We start from the raw sequence: 23,570 nt of genomic DNA, 5'->3' as shown, positions 1-23,570 counted from the left end.
GGGTTTAATTAAATAATAACTTTCTGTATATTATGTAAGCACATGTAGTTCTAGGAATAATTAGCATAATTGTATAAAGTAGATAGCAAGTATTTCCTAATATTAACATATTTTCAATTTTTTTGTACACAAGACTTTATTTCATTTGTTATCATTAGTAAGTATGCCATTATAATAAGTAAAAAATGTAAACAATATATTCATGTATTCGTTTTCACTGGTAAGGGGGTGATGTAGAGGACACAAACTATTATTTTTCAGAGGACATAAATAAAACGTCTGTACAATAGCCGTAACTGGCCTTTGAACGTACAGGCGATTTATTTATGGTCCTCAATAAAAAATATCTTTTCGACAACTACCCACCGGGGGTAACTTTCTAAAAGTTGACCCTGGTGTATGAAAAATTGAAGACTGGATAGTCGGTCGGAACATAACACATTGAAAGGTCCTCTAGTTCTCCTCACTNGCCCAACCCGACCCCAAGCACCGCTGCAACATCAGGTGCAACTCCGTCCCTTCAGGACAAAATTCAGGCCATCGTTCAGACAATGGTAGCCAGTTTAGTCGCCGTCCTCCAACCACCCACCAATGTCTAACACAACCGACACAAATAACCTTCGATTAGTTACCTGGAATGCCCATGGCATTAGAGGTAAAGTGACTGAACTCGAGCACTTCCTCGAGGAAAAGTCGATCGGTGTTGCATGCATCACCGAAACTTTTTTATCCCATAAACTCAAGCTTTTTGTCCCAAACTTCACAGCCTACAGAAAGGATCGTGAAAACTCCGGCGGCGGCGGCGTAGCCATCCTCGTTAGGAATTCTATCAAACACAAGCCCATCTCTTTGGCTACCGATTCTCTAGAAGCAGTTGGCATTGAAATCACTTCAACTTCCGGCCCTGTCAGAATCATCTCACTATACTCCCCACCAGACGAAGAGGATCTTTCAAACCTCCCACTTCTACTCCCACCAAACGTCTCGACTATCGTCGCAGGCGATCTCAATGCCAAGCACGTCTCATGGGGCTGCCGATACAGTAATAGAAAAGGCATTTCCCTTCTTGCCGACTCTCTTGACTTCGATTTCACAATCGAATCCCCACCAGATCCAACACACTTCCCGGATCGTCACAACACGCTTCCAGATATTCTAGACGTTTTCCTCACAAGGAACGTTAACCTTTCCTCCGACCCTACAGTTCTTAATGATCTAAGCTCAGATCATCTTCCTGTTCAAATAGAAATCGGCCGCCCAACTTACAACCTCCCAAAGCTAACATCCTCGCTAGACTGGCTACATCTGCGCTACACCCTTGAGTAATCTTCTTTTAAGTGCTCTCAAATTCGCACAATTGAGGAACTCGATGAACCGGTAAATCTCTTTTCAAACGAGATTACCAGCGCCGTCCAGCGCTCCACGACCTCCCGCCCAGCCACCACCCCAGTCAATGCTCTCCCCGCAGACATTCTTGACCTCCTTAAGAGAAAAAACAAAGCCCGACGCCTGTGGAATAGACACCGCGACCCAGCACAGCCTACAGTAGTAAACGCCCTCCAACGAGAACTCGTCTCACCGAATTCCGCAGCGCATTCTTCAATGACTATATCGCTCAGACAGAAACTCATCCCCGAAGCACCTGGAAAGTGATCCGTTCCCTTCGTAACAGAGCTCCCCATCTTTCGCCACTAAAACAGAACGGCTCCACTTACTCTTCAGACGAAGAAAAAGCTGTAATCTTCGCAGACTCTTTATGCCTCCAGTGCTCTCCACTACCTAGTCCAGTGGACCTTGCCAACTTTCATGAGCGTACCAAAGTCATCTCCCAAAACTTCGTTCCCATAAATTCCGAATTCAGACACACTACACCCTGTGAGATCTTCCTTACCATTCGTTCTCTGAAAAAGAGAAAATCCCCTGGCGCTGACGGAATTCCCAACGGAGTCCTCAAAGTCCTGCCACCAAAGCACATCACCGCACTGTGCAACATCACATGCGGCTTCACCACTTCCCTTTGGTATGGAAAGAAGCCACTGTCATCTGTCCCCAAAAAAGGGAAGCCCCTCAGCTCTCCCTCAAGCTACAGGCCCATCAGCCTGCTTAGTTCGTTGAGCAAAGTAGTTGAATCCATCCTTCTCGATCGGCTCTTAGACCACGTGGAGCAAAACAACCTTCTCCCCGACTTCCAACACGCTTTCCGCGGGCAACACGGCACCGGACACCAACTTCTTCGTGTTACAGAACACATCTCCGATAACCTTAACAAGAGGCGTCACACTTCCATGGTACTTCTTGACGTCCAACAAGCCTTCGACCGAGTCTGGTACGAAGGCCTTATCTCTAAACTCATCGCCCTTAACATCCCACACTTTCTAGTCGGGATAATCAGGTCCTTTCTCACAGACCGAAGCCTTCGAGTCCGCGTTGGCTCTGCTCTCTCTGTTAGTAAACCCGTCACAACCGGTGTCCCACAAGGCTTCAAACTTTCTCCTATTCTGTTTAACCTCTTTTGCGCGGACATGCCCTCCCACACTTCCATTACGCTCTGTACGCTGACGACATTGCCATCATAAACTCTTCCAGCGCCATTGTCCAATGCACTGCGAGAATCAATAGGTTTTTGCCCCGGCTCCTAAACTGGTATCGGAAATGGAGACTCTCTATTAACGAGACCAAATCGGAAGCAATCTTCTTCTCTCGTAGGCTCCGAAAACCTCCCTCCATCATCGTCAACAACCGCCCTATCAAATGGAGCAGCTCCGTCAAGTACTTAGGCGTCGTCTTCGACAGATCCTTAAACTGACGGCACCACATTACGGCGACCCGTATCAAGGCTATGGGTGCATTCATCGCACTCAAACCTTTCTTTCGAAATAGGACCATCTCCCAACAGACCAAAATCCGTGCGTTTAACGCAATTAACAGTAGCATTTGCTCCTATGCGATTCCCGTCTGGGGCTGCGCCCTTCCCCATCGCCTAAAACCTTTACAAGGTACATACATGCGGATTCTTCGCTCCGCATTAGACTACCCCTGGTTCGTCAGAAACACACAAATTCTGACCGAAATCGGTTTACCTTCTCTCCCTGAGGCTGCAATCACATTCGCGGAAACGCAACCCCACCATCTCGGCACTCTCCAACTTCGCACCGAAACCCAACGACCGTTTCCGAAGGCCCTGTCACCTTCTACAATGAGCCGCTCCCTTTCGCTCACTTCTTGCTCCCTAGTATCGCTTTTTAGCGCGAGTGTCCATCCAGTACTTCACAGATGGACCACCTACTTCGGTTTCCTCCCCAACACTCCCTTCTGCCCACACTCTTAACCCATTTCCCATCTCAACCCTATCCCCAATCCCCAGCTTTTCCACTATCTTCCTGGGGATGAATAGTCCACAGGGTTTATCTCCCCGCTCGAGGAGGGGTTTTAGTCGGTAAGAATCCGACACTACCTCCCTTCAGGGGGTGTCTTTTGAAGATTTTCCCTCCTCGAGCATAATCTAAACAAAAAAAAAGATTTTAGTCACTTTAATATTATGTCCCAACTTGTGTAGACGTTTTTGTAAAACAAAATACAGTTAAACCTGCAGCACTTTTTAAAATGATAAAAAGGAGCACGCACAATGGGGTTATTCTTGGCGAAAAAGTGCATCCTGAGCTCCAATTCTATTTGGCGCTGCCAAAAAACAGAAAAAATGCGGGTGGGAAGAAACTACTAAAAATATCAAGCAATTTTAAAATAAGCTTGCGAAAAACACATTCTTTAGTCTTTCCATTAACGATATATGTGACTATGTGACTTTCGAATGTTGTACGAATTCACCGAAAATCCAATTTTTAGAAAACGAATTTGGCATGAATTCGGAAACTGTGGTAGATTGGAATAGTTATTTGAGGAAAGTTTATGTTGATTAGAAAATCGAAAACAGCAACGAAAACTTGGCTGGTGAAGGGGTCATTGATATTGATGATGAAATTATTAAACAAAATATTCTACCTGGCACAGTAATCATGTCGGAAGGCGTACGATTGCCTCAATAGTTACAATCACAAACATCTGACGGTGAACCACACATACAACTTTGTGCATCCCGATACGGATGCACATACACAGAATAGAAAGAACTTGGTGCGATGTCAAATCAAATATCCTGAAATTTGGACGCAAACAGGAAAATTTCACAGGGTATCTGGCAGAACACTTTTTTAGCAAAGTACATATGCCCCAATGTAGTGTCATCAGAAAAACGTAAACATAGGAATAACAGTACCTGTGCGGTATAAAAAAGTCAACATACGGAGTCTCCATTCCAGAAGTGCATTTTTGTGCTATCTACACGAAAACAAAGAATTTGTTTACCACTTCCGATTCGAGTCACCTAAAATCCTTTTAGATATCATATGGTCCATAAAGGCACGTGTAAACTTTGCAGTTTATATATCAACCCCTTTTTTCCAGTTCAGTAGACAGCAAAATGGAAGAGTGTACGAATTCACCGAAGTTTATGTTAATCTACCTTTGTTTCAGCAAACATGATGACCTTAAATTTTCAGTATGTTGTAGGGGTGATAATGCTGATCATTTTCGAATATATATATACATATATATATATGTTGGGCGCGGAGGTCATAACGAAGCAAACCTTTCGAAGACATTATTCCAACATATCCCGCTCCGGCGGGCAGGGGCATTGATGAAACTCCAGTCTGTCATAAATCTACCTAATAACCATACAATAACGTCACTAATGCATATACATCTTCAAAGAGCCTGTCATATTATTGCTTATTTTATATATCATAGGCCACCACATATTTTGTCAACGTTCTAAAACAATGCTTCATTATCATTTCCGCGCCCAACATATATATATATATGTATTTACCTGTGCGGTAAAAAAAGGTCAACATACGGGGTCTCCATTCCAGTAGTGCATTTTTGTGCTATCTACATGAAAGTAAAGAATTTGTTTACCACTTCCGATTTGAGTCACCTAAAATCCTTTTTTCAGTTCAGTAGACAGCAAAATGGAAAAGTGTGGGGGATGTACTGTAATGTTCCATTGAGAACATTCTTTAATATGGAAAAAATTAATTTTTTAAAGGAGCATGGGGTTATTCTCAGTGATATGTAATGCCCAAACTGTAACAACATGTGCATTCTCAGCACTGACTTTTTTTGCCGCTGCCAGAAAACGGACAAAAAACCGGTGGGGAAGAAACTAATTAAAACTTTATGCTATTTCAAACAAAGCAAATTATTCTTCTCAACAGAAGGCGGCAAGCAGAGGTCGCCCAGTTAAAAGTCCAAACTTTTAAATCAATCAATTTAGAAGGCAACTCGGATAACGAATTGGATAAATGTTTAACAGAAGCTGAAAAGATTTTATTAAAAACATACAGTCGTTTAGTTATAAAAGGTAAGCGTGGAAGAGGCGTGCCCATATTATTATCCCCAATAATGAAAATGCATTTTGATTATGTTTTGCCAACTAGAGATAATTTTTCAACTGAAAGTGATTTTGTATTCCATACAACTAGTAAAGGATTCGTTGATGGAACTAAACTTGTTCATAAATATGCCAAGAAATGTCAGCTTGAGAGACCTGCGAGTATAACAGCAACAAAACTTTGAAAGCATTTGGCTACCATTACCCAACTTCTTCAATTTTCAACTAATGATATGAAGCAGTTCAGCAAATTTATGGGCCACACGTTACAAACTCATTGCAAAAAAAAAATATTGCAGATTATTTCTCTGACCACATTAAAAAAAAGAAAAGCTCGCACTCAATGGGAAGTAATTGAGCTATCTGAAAAATATCCCCAATTAATTGAAGGAAAATAGTGGACAATTATCAAAGCTGTAGTTTAAAATATGTACACCGGGAAACTTAAATACTGAATAAACTGTGCATCTATCTACTTTTCTGAGAATGTAGTTTTCTTTTCCTTACAATGGATTTTGAGTTATTAAATATTTATACAGAGTAGGTAGATATACCGCGAATGTTTACGTATTGGTCAGGGAATTACCAACTATTATTACCGATTTTTAGTTTTATTTTCATTTTATGTAGGGAGAGTGGGGTAAACACAAACGCGGGGTAAACACAAACGCGGGGTAAACCCGAACGCAACGCTTCTGATGTGTTAGAAAGCGATAGGCATAATTCACAGATGCCTCGTAATTACACAAGAAAAACAGTGACGAAATACAGTCTAGAAGATCTCAAAAAGGCCATAGATGATGTTCAAACCAATAAACTTAGCATCGGCAAAGCTGCAGAAACTTATAATGTTCCAAAAACTACCTTTTTCCCCCTAAAGAAGCCAGTGATTAAATTGCCAAGAGTTGGTCGAAAAATTTTATTCACAGACGAGCAAGAAGCGGGTGAAGCGGTGCATTATATCATAAAATACAGTAAACTTTATTACGGTCTAACCATAAAAAAAAATTCGCCAAATTGCGTACCAATATGCTGAGAAGAACAAACTTCCTCACAATTTCGACCGAGTAAAACAGCTATCCGGGAAAGACTGGTATTACAGCTTCATGAAAAGACATCCCAGCCTATCTCTGAGAACACCTGAGGCGACTTCACTTAATCGTATCACAGAATTTAATGAAACTGACGTTCAAGTTTTTTAGGATAATTTGAAGGCCATACAAGAGAAATATCATATTCAACCTGATAAAAATTTTAACGTCGCTGAGACAGGTATATCAAGAGTCCAGAAAAATCAGAAAATAATGGGAGTAAGAGGTCAGAAACAAGTCGGTAAGGCAACGAGTGCCGAAAGGGGGTCTACAACAACAGTGGTTTGTGCATTTAGTGTAGCCGGTCAATACTTTCCACCATTTTTTATATTTAAAAAGAAGTGCATGAATCCACTTTTACTAAAAGATAGCAACCCTAACATGATTGGAGCTGTGTCAGACTCTGCATGGATAAATGAAAGCCTTTTTGTTGATTGGCTACACCACTTCATTTCATATGAAAAGCCTTCAAAAGAAGATCCAGTGTTGCTCATATTGGATAACCATGAAAGCCACATAAGTCTTGATGCTTATTCACTATGCAGAGAACATGGAATCATTATGCTGACTTTGCCACCACACACCTCACATAAACTCCAACCTTTGGACTTGACATATTTTGGCCCTATCAAGACAGCATAGAATCAAGAATGTGAGAATCACATGGCAGATCGATTTGGACAGCCAATAACACAATGCGACATAGTAGAATTGTTTACGAATGCTTTTAACCGATGCAGTAACCTTCAAAAAACATCAAGTGGTTTCAGATCTGCAGGAATATATCCTTTGCGCCCCATTGAGTTCGATTCAATTGAGCCAAACATATCCCAAAATAACGCACAGGCAACAATGAACCCACCACAAATCATTGATACGAATACCCAACTCTCAAATAACCAAGCAACTGAAGTTCAACAAGTTCCCAATGCTGATACGACTGCAGTAACCCAAGTTCACAGTGTTGATATTTTAATGTACAGGCATCCGATACAGGTCTCGCTAATTCACAAAGCGAAAATACAAGCACACATACAAGTTCATCTATTCGATATTGTTGAATTGCCTGTGATTCCTCCAAAAGTATCAAAACGCAATATTAGGAAGAGAAAATCTACTGTTCTGACGNAGATCTATTATATACGCAAATTATTCTTCTCAACAGAAGGCGGCCAGCAGAGGTTGCGCAGTTAAAAGTCCAAACTTTTAAATCAATCAATTTAGAAGGCAACTCGGATAACGAATTTGAAAAATGTTTAACAGAAGCTGAAAAGATTTTATTAAAAACATACAGTCGTTTAGTTATAAAAGGTAAGCGTGGAAGAGGCGTGCCCATATTATTATCCCCAATAATGAAAATGCATTTTGATTATGTTTTGCCAACTAGAGATAATTTTTCAACTGAAAGTGATTTTGTATTCCATACAACTAGTAAAGGATTCGTTGATGGAACTAAACTTGTTCATAAATATGCCAAGAAATGTCAGCTTGAGAGACCTGCGAGTATAACAGCAACAAAACTTTGAAAGCATTTGGCTACCATTACCCAACTTCTTCAATTTTCAACTAATGATATGAAGCAGTTCAGCAAATTTATGGGCCACACGTTACAAACTCATTGCAAAAAAAAAATATTGCAGATTATTTCTCTGACCACATTAAAAAAAAGAAAAGCTCGCACTCAATGGGAAGTAATTGAGCTATCTGAAAAATATCCCCAATTAATTGAAGGAAAATAGTGGACAATTATCAAAGCTGTAGTTTAAAATATGTACACCGGGAAACTTAAATACTGAATAAACTGTGCATCTATCTACTTTTCTGAGAATGTAGTTTTATTTTCCTTACAACGGATTTATTTTATTACCGATTTTTAGTTTTATTTTCATTTTATGTAAGTTTCTTAACTGTTGTCTTTATTTTGACAGAATTATTTTTATTATGTATGTATTTCGAAACATTTGTTAATAAATTTTTAAAATTCATTATTTCCTCTTTTGCTTTATTTTTAATTACCTACAAAATTTGTAGGTTATGTAAGAACGAATCGTTAATATAATACAATAAAGGTATATTATCAAATCCAGTTACATGAACAGAATTCTAAAAATAGATTGTGACGTTAAGATACCTCTAATGCAGGGGTGGGCAAAAGCCGGCCCGCGGGCCGGATCCGGCCCTTTTGCTAATTTTATCCGGCCCGTTGAAAAATTCCGCACGCAAATTTTTTTAAACTCTTTTATGAGATTTTGTTGACATCAACATTATTAGTGTGCGTACTGTATATATAATAGGCGTAATAAAATGGGCGGTCGGCTGACTACACTAGTGTGGACGATGTCGCGAGCTTGAAACAATCCTCGCGCGATTCTCACGCGGGTCGCTCGCGACGATCGCTCTCAGGGCGGTTTTTTCGTCGAACACAAAGGAGATCGCGCTAGGTTCGAAATGCATGTGTGGACGGCATATGCTGCACTCCTCTCACTTTTCGAGGGACGACAGGTCGCACCACGCGTATTGTTAATTTTGATTTAGCACTGATCGCATACTCTTTTTTGTTCGAGTCTAATATTAGTTTGCAAATATAAAATTGAAAAAGTGGACTTTTTGTAAGTAAAATTGGTTTTATTTTATTGTATTAATTAAATTATAGGTTTGTAGACCTTTGTAAAATGAGTCAATCTAAAAAAAGAAAAGTTGATTTGGAATGCAGAAACTTCAATGAAGCTTGGACGGTAAAATATCTTTTTACAAACATAAATAAGAAAGCAATTTGTTTAGTTTGTCAGGAAACAATTGCTGTTTTTAAAGAATACAATTTAAACAGGCACTTTACAACAAAACATCCAAAATATGCATCACATTCTTTAAAAGAACTTCAAACTGTAGCAGAAAACTTAGCAAAAAACTTGAATAAGCAACAAAATATTTTTACCAAACAAAGTAATATAGAGAAATCTACCACAAAAGCAAGTTATGTTGTCGCACACAAAATTGCTAAGTTCTGTAAGCCGTTTTCTGAGGCAGAATTTGTTAAACAATGCATGGTACAAGTGTCGGAGATATGTTGTCCTGAAAAGAAACATATTTTTGAAAATGTAAGCCTTTCAAGAAGAACAATAGTACGACGGATTGAAAATATTTCAGGAAACTTACTTGACCAGCTAAGAACAAAAATTGCTGATTTTACCTATTGTTCTCTGGCTTTAGATGAGTCCTGCGATATTACTGATACAAGTCAATTATTAATATTTATTCGCGGCATTAACAAGAAATGTGAAATTAGCGAGGAACTTCTTAGTGTGCATCCAATGAAAGATACAACTACTGGTGAAGACTTCTTTCTCGCTGTTGAAGAGTGTTTAGTTAAAGTAAGTTTAACTTGGAATAAAATAGTAAGCGTCACTACGGATGGTTGTCCTAGTTTAACAGGGAAAAATGTAGGCTTACTTAAACGAATTCGCGACAAAGTAAAAGAGTTACAACCAGAACACGATATATTATTTTTGCACTGCATTATTCATCAAGAAGTGCTATGCAGAAAAGTTTTGAAATTGAATCACGTCGTTACTGTTGTGACCAAAGTTGTGAATTTTATCCGAGGACGTGCCGTAAATCATCGACAGTTTGTTGAATTTTTGAAAGAAATTGAAAGTGACTTCTACGAAATTCCTTATTACACTGAAGTGAGATGGCTTAGCATTGGTAAAGTTTTGGACAGATTTCAATATTTGCTTGATGAAATAGTATCCTTCTTGTCGATAAAAGAAAAACTACATGATTTTCCTGAATTGCAAAATAAGGTTTGGCTAAACGATTTCTCGTTTTCAGTAGATATCGTAAAATATTTGAATGAACTAAATATAAATCTACAAGGGAAAAACCAATTCGCTTTCAATATGCACTCAAACGTCAAAGCATTTATGACAAAACTCAATTTATTTGCTGAAAACTTTAATAATAAATTATTAAATCATTTCCCCTCATTGCAAGCACGGCGAGAATCATTGAAAAATACAGATTTTTTTAAATATAGTGCAATAACACAAGACCTGCATTCTGAATTCCAAAGAAGATTTCAAGATTTCAAAGCTATTGAAAAACCTTTATCATTAATTAGCCAACCTTTCAATTTCGATGTGCAAGAAGCTCCTGTTGAAATTCAACTAGAACTAATTGACTTACAATCAAATAATTTACTAAAAGAAAATTTTCACTCAAACGAATTGAGTGCTTTCTATGGCGCTTTGAATAACGAACATTTCAAACATTTTTTGAACTATGTTCAAAAATACCTTGTTTTATTTGGTTCGACATATATTTGTGAAAGAACTTTTTCTTTAATGGTTTCCACGAAAAATAAATATCGATCACAAATTACTGACGAAAATCTACACTCGGTATTAAGGATTGCTACAAGTGATTTGGAACCCAATTTTGAAGAAATAATGTCGGATGAACATTCGAGATTTCACGTTTCGCATTAACTTTAAATATTTATTTTAACGTTTGATGTTTGTCTTTTCTTTTTTAAATTCTATTTGCTATTATATTTACGAAATGCAATATAAATGTTAAATTGTAATAACTATGTGTGAATATAAAATAATTTGTATCGTTAAGACATAAATAAGTAACAAAATAAAATCTTTCATTGACTGGTTTATCTAATAGCCATTTATTTATAATAATATTTCTTTAAAAATTACGTGACAAATTTTTTTAAAATTGAAATGATACTTAGTGTTTTTGTCAAAAAAAAATTGGCAGGGAAAAAACTCCATCCAAAACATCCGCTTGTGCAAAGCATACGCGGTATAGTCCTCCGGCCCGGGAGACATTTTGAAAATTTCATTTTGGCCCGCGCTTTAAAGTATTTGCCCATCCCTGCTCTAATGTAATAGCTAAAAACCGGCAACATTGCATAGGCTCAGCTTTGCATTATACATACCTCCAATTGGCTCAGGGTTGAGTGAAGTTCAGAATGACTTCAATAATATTTAAAATTCCTATATACACAACTTTCATGCTATTAGATATTTTTGATGTATATGTACATTTTTGAAATCTCCGCCCTAAATAACTGGTAAAAGTGTGACTTATGTCACCCGAATTAATCTAGAAATTGATGGTTCAGGATTGCCTGGTATTTGTGAAGGTTCAGAATTGATATAAAGATGTAAATATAAATATAAATTACGCAGATAACGATATTTGAGACTTTTATATCAAGTTTAATTTAGTAGGTTACCGATGTAATTAAATTTGGTTATTAATTTCTTTTTATGTTGTTTCTTCATCTTACAATTTTTTTCTTTAGACAATGGTAGAAATAGCGTTAAGAAAAAATTACAAAGATAGAAGGGATTTTTGCCTCTATTGTGAAAAGGATGTATCGCATTTTGCTAGACACATTTCTAAATGGCACTCAGAAGAAATTGAGGTAGTGAAAATATTTTGTTATCGGGTGAACTCAAAGGAGAGGCGATTAGCTTTATCTAACTTAAGAAAAAGGGGAAATTTTATTAGAAATAGGACAGATACCGCTTTAAGACCTGTTAAGAGGCTAAANAACAAGGTCCACTTGTGTGGATATCTACTTGCTGAAAACGAATCCCGGCGTAGCCAACCTCAACGTGATAGGCACGTTAGCTTAATCGAATAAAATAATTCGAAGTGGTCTGTATTCTGTCGAAACTGCCAGACACGGATCGCATCTGAAACGCACTGTTAAGACAGCAGGTAAAAGTTGGTCTGTTTTCTGTCGGAGCTGCCTGCGACGCGCTGATGAGATCCAAAAAGATCGAAATCGCGATCCGCGTCTGGCAGTTTCGACAGAATACAGACCACTTCGAATTATTTTATCTTAGTATTGTGAAAAATGTTATATGGAATGTTGAACTACAGATCTAAAGCATCTTTTATGCATATACATTTTTGTTAATCTTCATTTTCGTTGCAAAGAAACGTGTTTTGATCAGTGTGGGTAATATGGCCCGTTAATGTAAGGTATATACGGACCAGTGGTCCATATTTAGCATACGTTCTATAATACAGGCAATGGCTCCTCAACGCACACAGACCACGAAAACAAGGCAATTATGGGACAAAAACGCAATGAAAGAAGCTATATGTGCAATCAGGGAAAAAAGAATGGGATACTTAAAGGCATCTAAACACTACAAGGTACCAAAGACTACATTTCGCCCATTGGTAGTAAAAGAAGATTTACCTTTAGATTTAGTAACATCTGCTAAGTTAGGCCGAAAGTCGGTCTTGCCACCTGAATTAGAACAAGCACTTGTTGATTACATCTTAACAATGGAAAGCAAATTCTTTGGTTTGACAAGAAGAGATATTAGACTACTGGCGTTTCAATTAGCCATCAAGAATAACATACCTAATCCATCCCTCCACATTCAAGTCATAAGATTCAGCCACTGGATAAAACCTGTATGGGTCCTTTCAAGAAGTATTTGACTGAAGAGATTCGTTGTTAGGTGAGAAATAATGCATGTCCTCTAACCCATTTCGACGACGGAACTCATAGGACGATCGTATTTACGGGTACAATCCGGAGATGATGCTGTAAAGGGTTTTAAAACTACCGGAATATATCCTTTTAACCGATACATTTTTCCTGACGAGTTTTTAGCGGCTGATGATGAATTAATTTCTCAGTCTCTCTCAATGACTACGAATAAAAGTAGCACTGTAGACACAAATCAGATGCAGACTGTAGAGGCATCACCTTCTTCAAAACCCATTATATAGTAAGCTACTTCCGCCTGCGACATTTGCAAATGAAAATATAATTTGTTCTCAAAAACCAATCACTTCTGCTAATCAGACTGGAAATATTTTCATAACACCACATCAGATATCTATCGTTCCTATTAAAAAACAAAAGCACGGTAACCGCGGCAGAAAACCTAGCAAGGCAGCAATAATATCATAATAGAATAAAGCGTGCAAAAATTTAATGTTCAATGAAAAAAAAACGGAAAAATGATTATGAGGGAAGTAATGCAAAAATGATAACTATTTTACAAGTTCAGCAAGTGACGAAGACGTCATTCCTGACGACAGTTCTGAAGGCGGTCCTGACAGAAGCTGTGAGGATGATGCTAAATGTACTTAACTGTAGTGGCTTATACTCAGAAGGTCGATCCGGAGAAACTTGGGTACAGTGTGTTTCATGTAAGCTTTGTATGTAAACACTGTTCTCCGTTAGATTAGATATGGGTTAGGTACCTGGTCCATATTTAACTCGACATGGTCCATATTACCCAAGGCTTTTCAAATTCATAGAATATTCAGTTTGCTTTCGTTACAATTATTTTTCTGTTTTAAATGGAGAAAAATGTTTATTTTAGTTTATTGTTAGATTCTTCGATACATTTACGAATTAATATTTAATAAAAATGATTTGACTGCAACACATGGTTTTATTGTTAATTGAGTTTATGGTGGTTCATATTTGCCGCACTTACTCTATATATATATGTTGGGCTCTACAACACACTAAAATTTCATGGTCACCGCTTGTATGCAAGCTCAACGATACTATTATCCAAAACTTTATGGAATATTTCAGGGGGAATGGAGGAACACCTTTGTTTCCCACCATAATGTAACTTACAATTAAATTTTATTAAGGTAGGAGACAGTCCCCCTCCCTTTCTCCTAAATACTCTGCAAAGTACATATGCCCCCATGTAATGTTATCAGAAAATCGTAAACATAAGGAAAACAGTACCTATGTGGTAAAAAAAAGGTGTCTCCTTTCCAGAAGTGTATTTTTGTGCTATCAACACAGAAGCAAAGAATTTGTCTACCACTTCCGATTCGAGTCACCTAAAATCCCTTTAGATATCAACTAGTCCATAAAGGCGCTTGTAAATTCTGCAGTGTATACATTTCCAGTTGACTAGACATCAAAATTGAAAAGTGTAGGCGATGTACTGCAATGTTCCAATTTCAAACAAAGTTTGCGGATGAACACGTTCTTTAGTCATTCCAATCTTTCTATTAATGATATATGACTATGTGGCGTTAGAATGCTGTATGGATTCACCGAAAAACCAATTTTTAGAAAGCGAGTTTGACATGAGTTCGGAAACGGTGGTAGATTGGAACAGCTATTTGAGGGAAGTTTATGTTAATTGGGGAACCGCAACTAAAAATTATGTGGCGAAGGGATAATTGTCGAAATTGATGAGAAGAAAATGGGAAAGAGAAAATATGACTCCTGCGCCAGACAGAACATCCAACACACTGTTGGATGTTATTAAACAAAAAATTTAGCCTGGCACAAAAATAATGTCGGACTGTTGGAAAGCGTACGATTTCCTCAATAGTAACAATGACAAACATCTGGCGATGAACCACACATACAACTCTGTGCATCCCGATACGAATGTGCGATGTGTTGATTTCAGAAAAGGGTGAGTTTATTCACCGAGTTTAGCCCTTTATATTCATTGCACATCTTAGTACTAGTTGTAATGTGAATAAGTAGTACCGGGCGCATTGCGAGTTACAGCCCTATTCACCCTATAGCCTATTATAGCAGACAAACTACTAAAACAGAAAGTAATTTTCATTCTTATGGACTGGAAACCTTAGCGGTCGCGGAGAGCCTAAAAAATTTAGAATCTATCTGATGGGTATGCACTTCACAGCTATAACCGACTGTAACGCTTTAAAAGCTACCAGCAAAAANATAAAGACAGTGATATGGCTGTGTTTAGAGTAGAAAATACTAATGTAAATGCTTCTCCAATGAATAAAACCGATGAAATTACGCTCTACCAAATTGGTCGGCACATCAGCTCCAATGAAGCTGCTTGGCGTATCTTCGGTTTTCCAATTCATGAACGGGAACCAGCAGTTGTTCAGTTAGCCGTCCATCTTGAAAACGGTCAGCGTGTATTTTCCACGAACGAGACAGTGATTGATCGTGCTACAAATACTTGCATAAATATATATCGTGTTGTATTCCTTGCCTATTTAACAAACGCCCGACAGGGAAAAAAGAAGGATTTATGCATCCGATTGAAAAGATTCTAAAACCTCTCCATACATTACACACATACATGATCACGCTATTGATGCATTCACAAACATTGTGTTTCTAAAACTAGTAAAATCAACCAATACCAAATTTGTAATTAACCAACTGAAAGAAATATATAGTTACTATGGTCATCCTAATACTATCACAACAATAATACTGTAAAAGTAGTCACATAAAACATGTCAAAACAGCAATAATAACGCCTAGAGCCAAGTGTCAAGTAGAAAAATTCAACAACACAATACTAGAACAAGTTGAGTTTATTCACTGAGCGTTCCGCCTTTTTTGTATGTCTCACTTTTGAATCACTTGCTAAATGAACGTTTTTCACGAATCATTCTTTTTTTAACTTTTGGACGAAATGTTTTGTTTTTATTTTTTTATAATGTGGCATTAAAAAATACATACAACCCTAAACTTTTACTTTTTTTATCACCAACCCCTATTTGAATCAAGAATGTGAGAATCACATGGCAGATCGATTTGGACAGCCAATAACACAATGCGACATAGTAGAATTGTTTACGAATGCTTTTAACCGATGCAGTAACCTTCAAAAAACATCAAGTGGTTTCAGATCTGCAGGAATATATCCTTTGCGCCCCATTGAGTTCGATTCAATTGAGCCAAACATATCCCAAAATAACGCACAGGCAACAATGAACCCACCACAAATCATTGATACGAATACCCAACTCTCAAATAACCAAGCAACTGAAGTTCAACAAGTTCCCAATGCTGATACGACTGCAGTAACCCAAGTTCACAGTGTTGATCTTTTAATGTACAGGCATCCGATACAGGTCTCGCTAATTCACAAAGCGAAAATACAAGCACACATACAAGTTCATCTATCCGATATTGTTGAATTGCCTGTGATTCCTCCAAAAGTATCAAAACGCAATATTAGGAAGAGAAAATCTACTGTTCTGACAGGCACACCTATAAAAGAGCAGTTAGAAGAAAAGGAAAACAGAAAAAGAGCAAAAGCAGAAGAAAGCAAAGAAAAACAAAAAAAAAAACAAATAATGGATCTCAAATAAAAAAACTGAAAGGTAGTGATAAGAAACCTTTTAATAAAGAAATTAAACGAGTATTAAAGAATTTCAAGAATATAAAAGAATTTATTGACCCTATTCAAAATACAAAATAAAAAGGAAAAAAGAAGTGAAATGAAGACTTCTTTTGTATCTTTTGCGTTGAAGACTGGATAATGTGTTACGTGTGTGAAAAATGGGCTCACGAGAATTGTACCGACGGACAGTCAACATCGGGGGTTATAAATATGATCACTGTCGTTATTAATGTTACGTTATTAAGTACGTAATTACCCCACTTGGTGTTCGTGTTTACCCGACTAATATCGGGAAAAGCCGAACAGTAAGAGTTTTGTTTTTTATTCGTATTTTCATACATTATTAAAAACATATAACTGTTGTCTAGNATGAAATTTTTTTTCATAAAACTAATATTTTCGCTATAATCCTGCCCGTAATTATAACTATAACGTTTTCCATCATTAAGTAATTTCATTAATTCTGTTTATATGTGTTTTGTACAGTGAGCAATGCTAAGAAAACGCAAAGGGGCTGATTTGAGCCGTAATACAAGTAGGTCCAGAAGTATGAAAGATAAAAGATCCCAAAGAACCGAAGAGCAAATCCAGCAACAAAATGCTGATGCACGTGTAAGCATGCAGCAATTGCGCCAAAAACAATCAGAAGATACACGAGCTGAGCGCAATGAAGTTATACGTTTAGAACAACGACAATCACGCCGTTTCACGGTTAATAGACGCAGAACAAATGACCAACAACGCCAACAGGTACATCGTGCATTTACATCTGATTCATTTTTGCGTCTAGCATTCCAGTATGAGCCCGATATTGAATATTATGCTCATTCAAAAGTGGTAATTGGTGCTATGGATAAGGAATGTCCGCATTGTCATGCTCTCAAATTCAAAAATGAGCCACCTGCGATGTGTTGCGCGTCAGGAAAAGTGCAACTACCTGAAATTGAAACACCACCTGAACCATTGAACGGTTTACTTATCGGCACGGATCCAGATTCTAACGTATTCCTGAAGTCAAATCGAACATTCAATTCATGCCTTCAAATGACATCGATTGGAGCAACAGAAATAGTTCGAAATACTAATGCTAATGGTCAACAATACAATTCTACATTCAAAATCAGAGGCCAAGTTTATCATACAATGGGCTCATTGCTGCCAATGCCAAACGAACCACATAAATTTTTACAAATCTACTTCATGGATGGCGAGGATTCCGAAAGCGCACTTGCCAATCGTGTGAATGCACGTTGTGACTATAATAACCTTGATTCATTTTTTGCCAGGCGCATCGTTAGCGGCTTGGACGCTCTATTGAACGAGCACAATGAATTGTTGAAAATATTCAAATCACACATGCACAAATTACAAAGCGATAATCACGCTATTGTCATTAATCCTGATAAAACACCAGCTGGAGAACATATTCGTAGATTCAATGCACCTGTTGTTGAGGACGTTGCTGGAATCATGGTTGGCGATCGTACAGGTACACGAGAAATTGTGATTCGTAGAAGAAATAATAATCTTCAGTTCATTGCTGATACACATCGTTCATATGACGCTCTCCAATATCCGCTAATATTGTGGAAGGGGCAACACGGATATTGCATAAACATAAAACAACGAGATCCCGTATCAGGTACTTCATTTATTATGAACTTGATCATTAACCATTTAACAAAACAATTAAATTATTGAACGTAATTAATTTAAATTAATATTCATGAATATATTATTACAGGAGCTGAAACAAACAAGAACGTTAGCTCGAAAGATTATTATGCGTATCGATTAATGATTCGGCGCGGCCTGAACAACGTTATTCTACGATGTCGTGAGCTTTGTCAACAATTCATGGTCCACATGTACACGAAGATAGAGGGCGAACGACTACGATCCTTACGATATAATCAACTCAAGCTGCGTGCGGAAGAGTACATTCACTTACGAGACGCTATTAACAACAACACCGACGTCGCCGAAATTGGTAACTCTGTCATTTTACCATCATCGTACGTAGGCAGTCCACGTCATATGCAAGAATATATAGAGGATGCTATGGCTTACGTGCGCGAATATGGACAACCGTGTTTATTTATCACGTTCACATGTAATCCAAAATGGCCAGAGATTACATCTTTGCTATTGCCTAGCCAAAATGCAGTACATCGTCATGACATTACAGCACGTGTATTCAGACAAAAGTTGAAGTCTCTAATAAGTTTCATTACTAAATTACATGTATTCGGTCCCACACGTTGCTGGCTGTATTCAGTTGAGTGGCAAAAGCGAGGATTACCTCATGCGCACATTTTGGTTTGGTTAATCGACAGAATCCGTCCAGAAGAAATCGATAGTATCATTTCAGCGGAAATTCCAGATCCGTCTGCTGACCAAGTGCTGTTTGATATTGTTACAGCAAACATGATCCATGGTCCATGCGGTAGTCTTCATCGTTCATCGCCTTGCATGGCCGATGGAAAATGTACTAAAAATTTCCCTAAAGATTTCACTAATGATACAATAACAAATACCGACGGATATCCAATATATCGTCGAAGAAATCCCGATAATGGCGGACAATCATTTATTAAAAATATCAGCAACACAGACATTGACAATCGTTGGGTGGTGCCGTATTCGCCTCTGCTAAGCAAGACATACAATGCTCATATTAATGTTGAGTTTTGCAGTTCTGTGAAGAGCATCAAATATATTTGCAAGTATGTCCATAAAGACAGTGATATGGCTGTGTTTAGAGTAGAAAATACTAATGTAAATGCTTCTCCAATGAATAAAACCGATGAAATTACGCTCTACCAAATTGGTCGGCACATCAGCTCCAATGAAGCTGCTTGGCGTATCTTCGGTTTTCCAATTCATGAACGGGAACCAGCAGTTGTTCAGTTAGCCGTCCATCTTGAAAACGGTCAGCGTGTATTTTCCACGAACGAGACAGTGATTGATCGTGCTACAAATCCACCTAAAACTACACTCACTGCATTTTTTGAATTGTGTAATAGTACGGATGATTTTGGTGCCCTTGCAAGAACATTACTCTATTCACAAGTACTACGCTATTTCACATTGGCTCAAACAAAAAAATTGATGCCCCGCAAGCAAGGCTCACCAGTTGATGCATGTCTCAATTTATTTAAATCGAACGCTTTAGGGCGATTATTTACAGTCAATCCAAGACACACTGAGTGCTTTTATCTTCGACTGTTGTTGGTTAATATTACTGGCCCATTATCATTTCAAGATATACGTAAAGTAAATGGGCAACAGTATCCAACGTATAAAGACGTATGCCTTGCACTCGGCTTGCTGGAAGACGACAACCAGTGGGAGTGTATGCTTGCTGAAGCTGCATTGAACTGTACAGCAATACAAATTCGTCTACTATTCGCTATAGTGTTGACTACATGTTTCCCAGCTCGAGCACAGATATTGTGGGATAACAAAGATTCAATGACTGATGATATATTGCATCAACATCGTACACGGTGCAACGATCTAACTATAACATTCAGCGACGCTATGTACAATGAAGCATTGATTGCTATTGAGGATCTTTGAATTGTCATTACCAGCTTATCACTCACTCATTTCGGTATGAATTCGCCAAATAGAACTGCATCTGATTTAATTAACACTGAAATGAATCGTGAATTGCAGTACAACACTGTAGAAATGGCAGCGATTGTTACTGGCAATGTCCCACTAATGAATGACGAACAAAGAACCATTTATGACAGCATTTTGCTAGCAGTTTCAGCAGGACAAGGTGGGTTCTTCTTTTTGGATGCACCGGGTGTAACTGGCAAAACATTCCTTATTTCAGTAATTCTTGCTGAAATACGATCAAATAATGGCATCGCATTGGCCGTTGCATCATCGGGCATTGCGGCAACTTTATTGGGTGGAGGCAGAACAGCTCATTCAGTATTTAAGCCGCCACCAAATATTCAAAATAACCCTGACGCAGTGTGTAACATTAAAAAACAATCATCCATGGCCACCGTGCTGAAACAGTGTAAAATTATCATCTGGGATGAATGTACTATGGCACACAAACATTCAATTGTGGCGTTGAACAGGACATTGAAAGATATTAAAAACAACGACAAACTATTTGGCGGCACTCTGTTGGTGCTTTCAGGTGATTTCAGACAAACACTTCCCGCCATTCCACGTTCAACATACGCTGATGAGATCAACGCTTGCTTAAAATCATCTTCATTGTAGCGTAATGTTGAAAAAGTACAGCTGAATGTAAATATGCGCGTTCAAATGCTTCAAGATCCATCCGCTCAAACATTCTCAAAACAACTCTTAGATATCGGTGATGGAAAAGTTGCTACAGATGAAACTGGATACGTAAAATTACCGACCGATTTCTGTACAATCGCTGATTCGCAAGATGCTCTCATTGAACAAATATTTCCCGATGTACACACACAGTACATAAATCTGAGTGGCTTGCAGAAAGATCTATTTTAGCAGAAAAAAATGCAGACGTTGACAATTTAAATTTGAAGATACAACAGTTGTTGCCAGGGAACTTGGTATCATAAAAATCTATTGATACAGTTTGCGATGCCAGCGAAGCTGTCAATTTTCCCACAGAATTTTTAAACTCACTGGATTTGCCAGGCATGCCACCGCATAATTTACAATTGAAGGTTGGATCTCTAATTATCTTGCTTCGTAATTTAAACCCACCACGGCTGTGCAACGGTACGCGATTAGTCATTCGAAAATTGATGAAATCGTTATCGAAGCCAGCATTTTAAATGGCAAGTTCAAAGGTGAAAATATATTAATACCACGGATTCCTATCATACCTACAGATGTGCCAATTCAATTCAAACGAATTCAGTTTCCGATTAGATTGGCATTTGCAATGACAATCAACAAATCCCAAGGCCAAACGATGTCTATTTGTAGCTTAGATTTGAGTACACCATGTTTTTCACACGGGCAATTGTACGTGGCATGCTCTCGAGTGGGTAAACCATCCAGTTTGTTTGTGCTCGCTAAAGATGGGCTAACAAAAAATATTGTTCACGCTATAGCATTAAAAGATTGATGTTGTTTGTTAGTGTTACTGTCGTAATTAATATGTGATATGTAATTTTAAGAAATAAACTATAATAACTTAAAAATAATATTGTTTGGCGTTTGTTATTTTTATATTCCCTTATCGTTAATAGCGCTCCATGCCTATTTCACGCATATACCACATACTTACACACTTACAATAAGTAAGTTACTTTTTGTCTACACTAGAATTTATCTAGAAACTAGAAATAATTTATAAGGCAAAACAACGTTTGCCGGGTCAGCTAGTATATTAATAAAGGTATAATGTGTTAATAAACTACATCATTCTGTTACTTTGTTATTTTCTCACATCTACATCCAACAGGTTATGGGCCCAGAAACGTAGTGTGGCTCACCTGTGAGAAATAACGGTAAATAAGGGATATAATCGCGAGCAGTGTTCGTTGTTTTGTGAAAAACTGAGACAATGGCGGAAAGTGCGAGATATAACGTCGAAACTATTTAGTTAAAATGTTGTTGATAAATTCCGACTTAAGGGACGTAGTTTCATCTGATTGCCGGCACAAGAGGCGCGAGATAGCACCTGGAAAAAGAAGAACGACAAGGCCTTATCAACAATAGCCTTACTTGTCGACGTTAATTAGTTAGTGCATATACGAAATAAAGAATACGCACGTGATGCATGGGAGGCACTAAAAGAGTATCACCAAAAGTCAAGTTTATCTAGCATGGTGTTTCTATTAAAGCAAATCTGCAAGCTATCGCTAGAAGAAAATGGTGATATGGAGGCGCACATAAGTTCATTCTTAAATTTGTTGAATAAACTGGCCGCATTGGGAGAAGAAATTAACGATAGATTTGCAACAGGCATTTTGCTGGGGAGCCTTCCAGACTCGTACAGTTTCTTGATAACAGCTCTGGAAAGTAAATCATCGGATGAATTCACACTTGAATTCATAAAAAGCAAGTTAATCGATGAGTACAGAAGACGTCGGGGAGCTTAAGGAAATCAGGACGAATCGGTAATGAAATCAGTGCATCAAGGTGGCAAAAATAATCACACTACTGGTACGGATTTGAGACAATGTTATTTTTGCAAAAAGAAAGGCCATTTCAAACGGGATTTTTTGAAGTATAAAAGGTTTAAAAAGTCTGGAGGCTGACGTGAACGACTAACACATTATACCTTTATTATTATATGTTACAATAAACTACATCATTCTGTTACTTTGTTATTTTTTACATCTACATCCAACAAATGCAACCTTTTTTTGCTGGAAATGACGTAAAATGGCCTAATTATGAAAAATTTACATGAAATAATCCGGGAGAGGGCCTTTTTAACGCTTTGTTTTGCAAATTAATATTTGTAGATCACACGTTAAAGTTAACACATCATTTTGACAGCTACTATTAACTAAATGTCGTTTCCTTTATCGAAAATAACTTTTTTATTTTATAAAAAGCTTACACTACTATATTTATTGAAGAAATACAATAAAACAGTCAGAGGGAAGATGTTTTAAACAACCTTTTATGTAAATAAACATTTTATGAGCACATAACCTTTGCGAATTTCACAGTCACTAATCATAGACGTGCGATAGGTAATAGTCACGGCCGGCCGTATCACAATGGGAACTTACAGTCACTACTCGAATGTTTCCGAATTCGTTTGTACAGTTTAAGTTCGACATGATACCAGCTCAATTGTTGTTTTTTTTATATAATGTAGGTAGGAATTGTTTCGATCATGGGAAAATATACACATAATTAGGTTTTCTTTTAAATTAGGTTATTTTA

General features: G+C 37.7%; 1 protein-coding gene across 1 annotated transcript; it reads left to right on the top strand.

Moving 5' to 3' along the window:
- The first annotated feature begins 8,754 nt into the window (after nt 1-8,754).
- On the top strand, nt 8,755-11,034 carry LOC112904273 (general transcription factor II-I repeat domain-containing protein 2B-like). The gene is made up of 2 exons (XM_025973911.1): nt 8,755-9,152; nt 9,197-11,034. The coding sequence occupies exon 2, from the start codon at nt 9,216-9,218 to the stop codon at nt 11,028-11,030; it is 1,815 nt and encodes a 604-aa protein (XP_025829696.1). The 5' UTR covers nt 8,755-9,152; nt 9,197-9,215; the 3' UTR covers nt 11,031-11,034.
- The last annotated feature ends 12,536 nt before the right edge of the window (nt 11,035-23,570 follow it).

Source organism: Agrilus planipennis, unplaced genomic scaffold, assembly GCF_000699045.2.
Source record: "Agrilus planipennis isolate EAB-ADULT unplaced genomic scaffold, Apla_2.0 scaffold30, whole genome shotgun sequence".
Taxonomy (NCBI): domain Eukaryota; kingdom Metazoa; phylum Arthropoda; class Insecta; order Coleoptera; family Buprestidae; genus Agrilus; species Agrilus planipennis.
This window is presented reverse-complemented; position numbering and strand designations above follow the sequence as displayed.

Bases quoted from the DNA above. Each gene is read 5' to 3' on its own strand.
- LOC112904273 (XM_025973911.1), top strand. From the start codon at position 9,216: ATGAGTCAATCTAAAAAAAGAAAAGTTGATTTGGAATGCAGAAACTTC.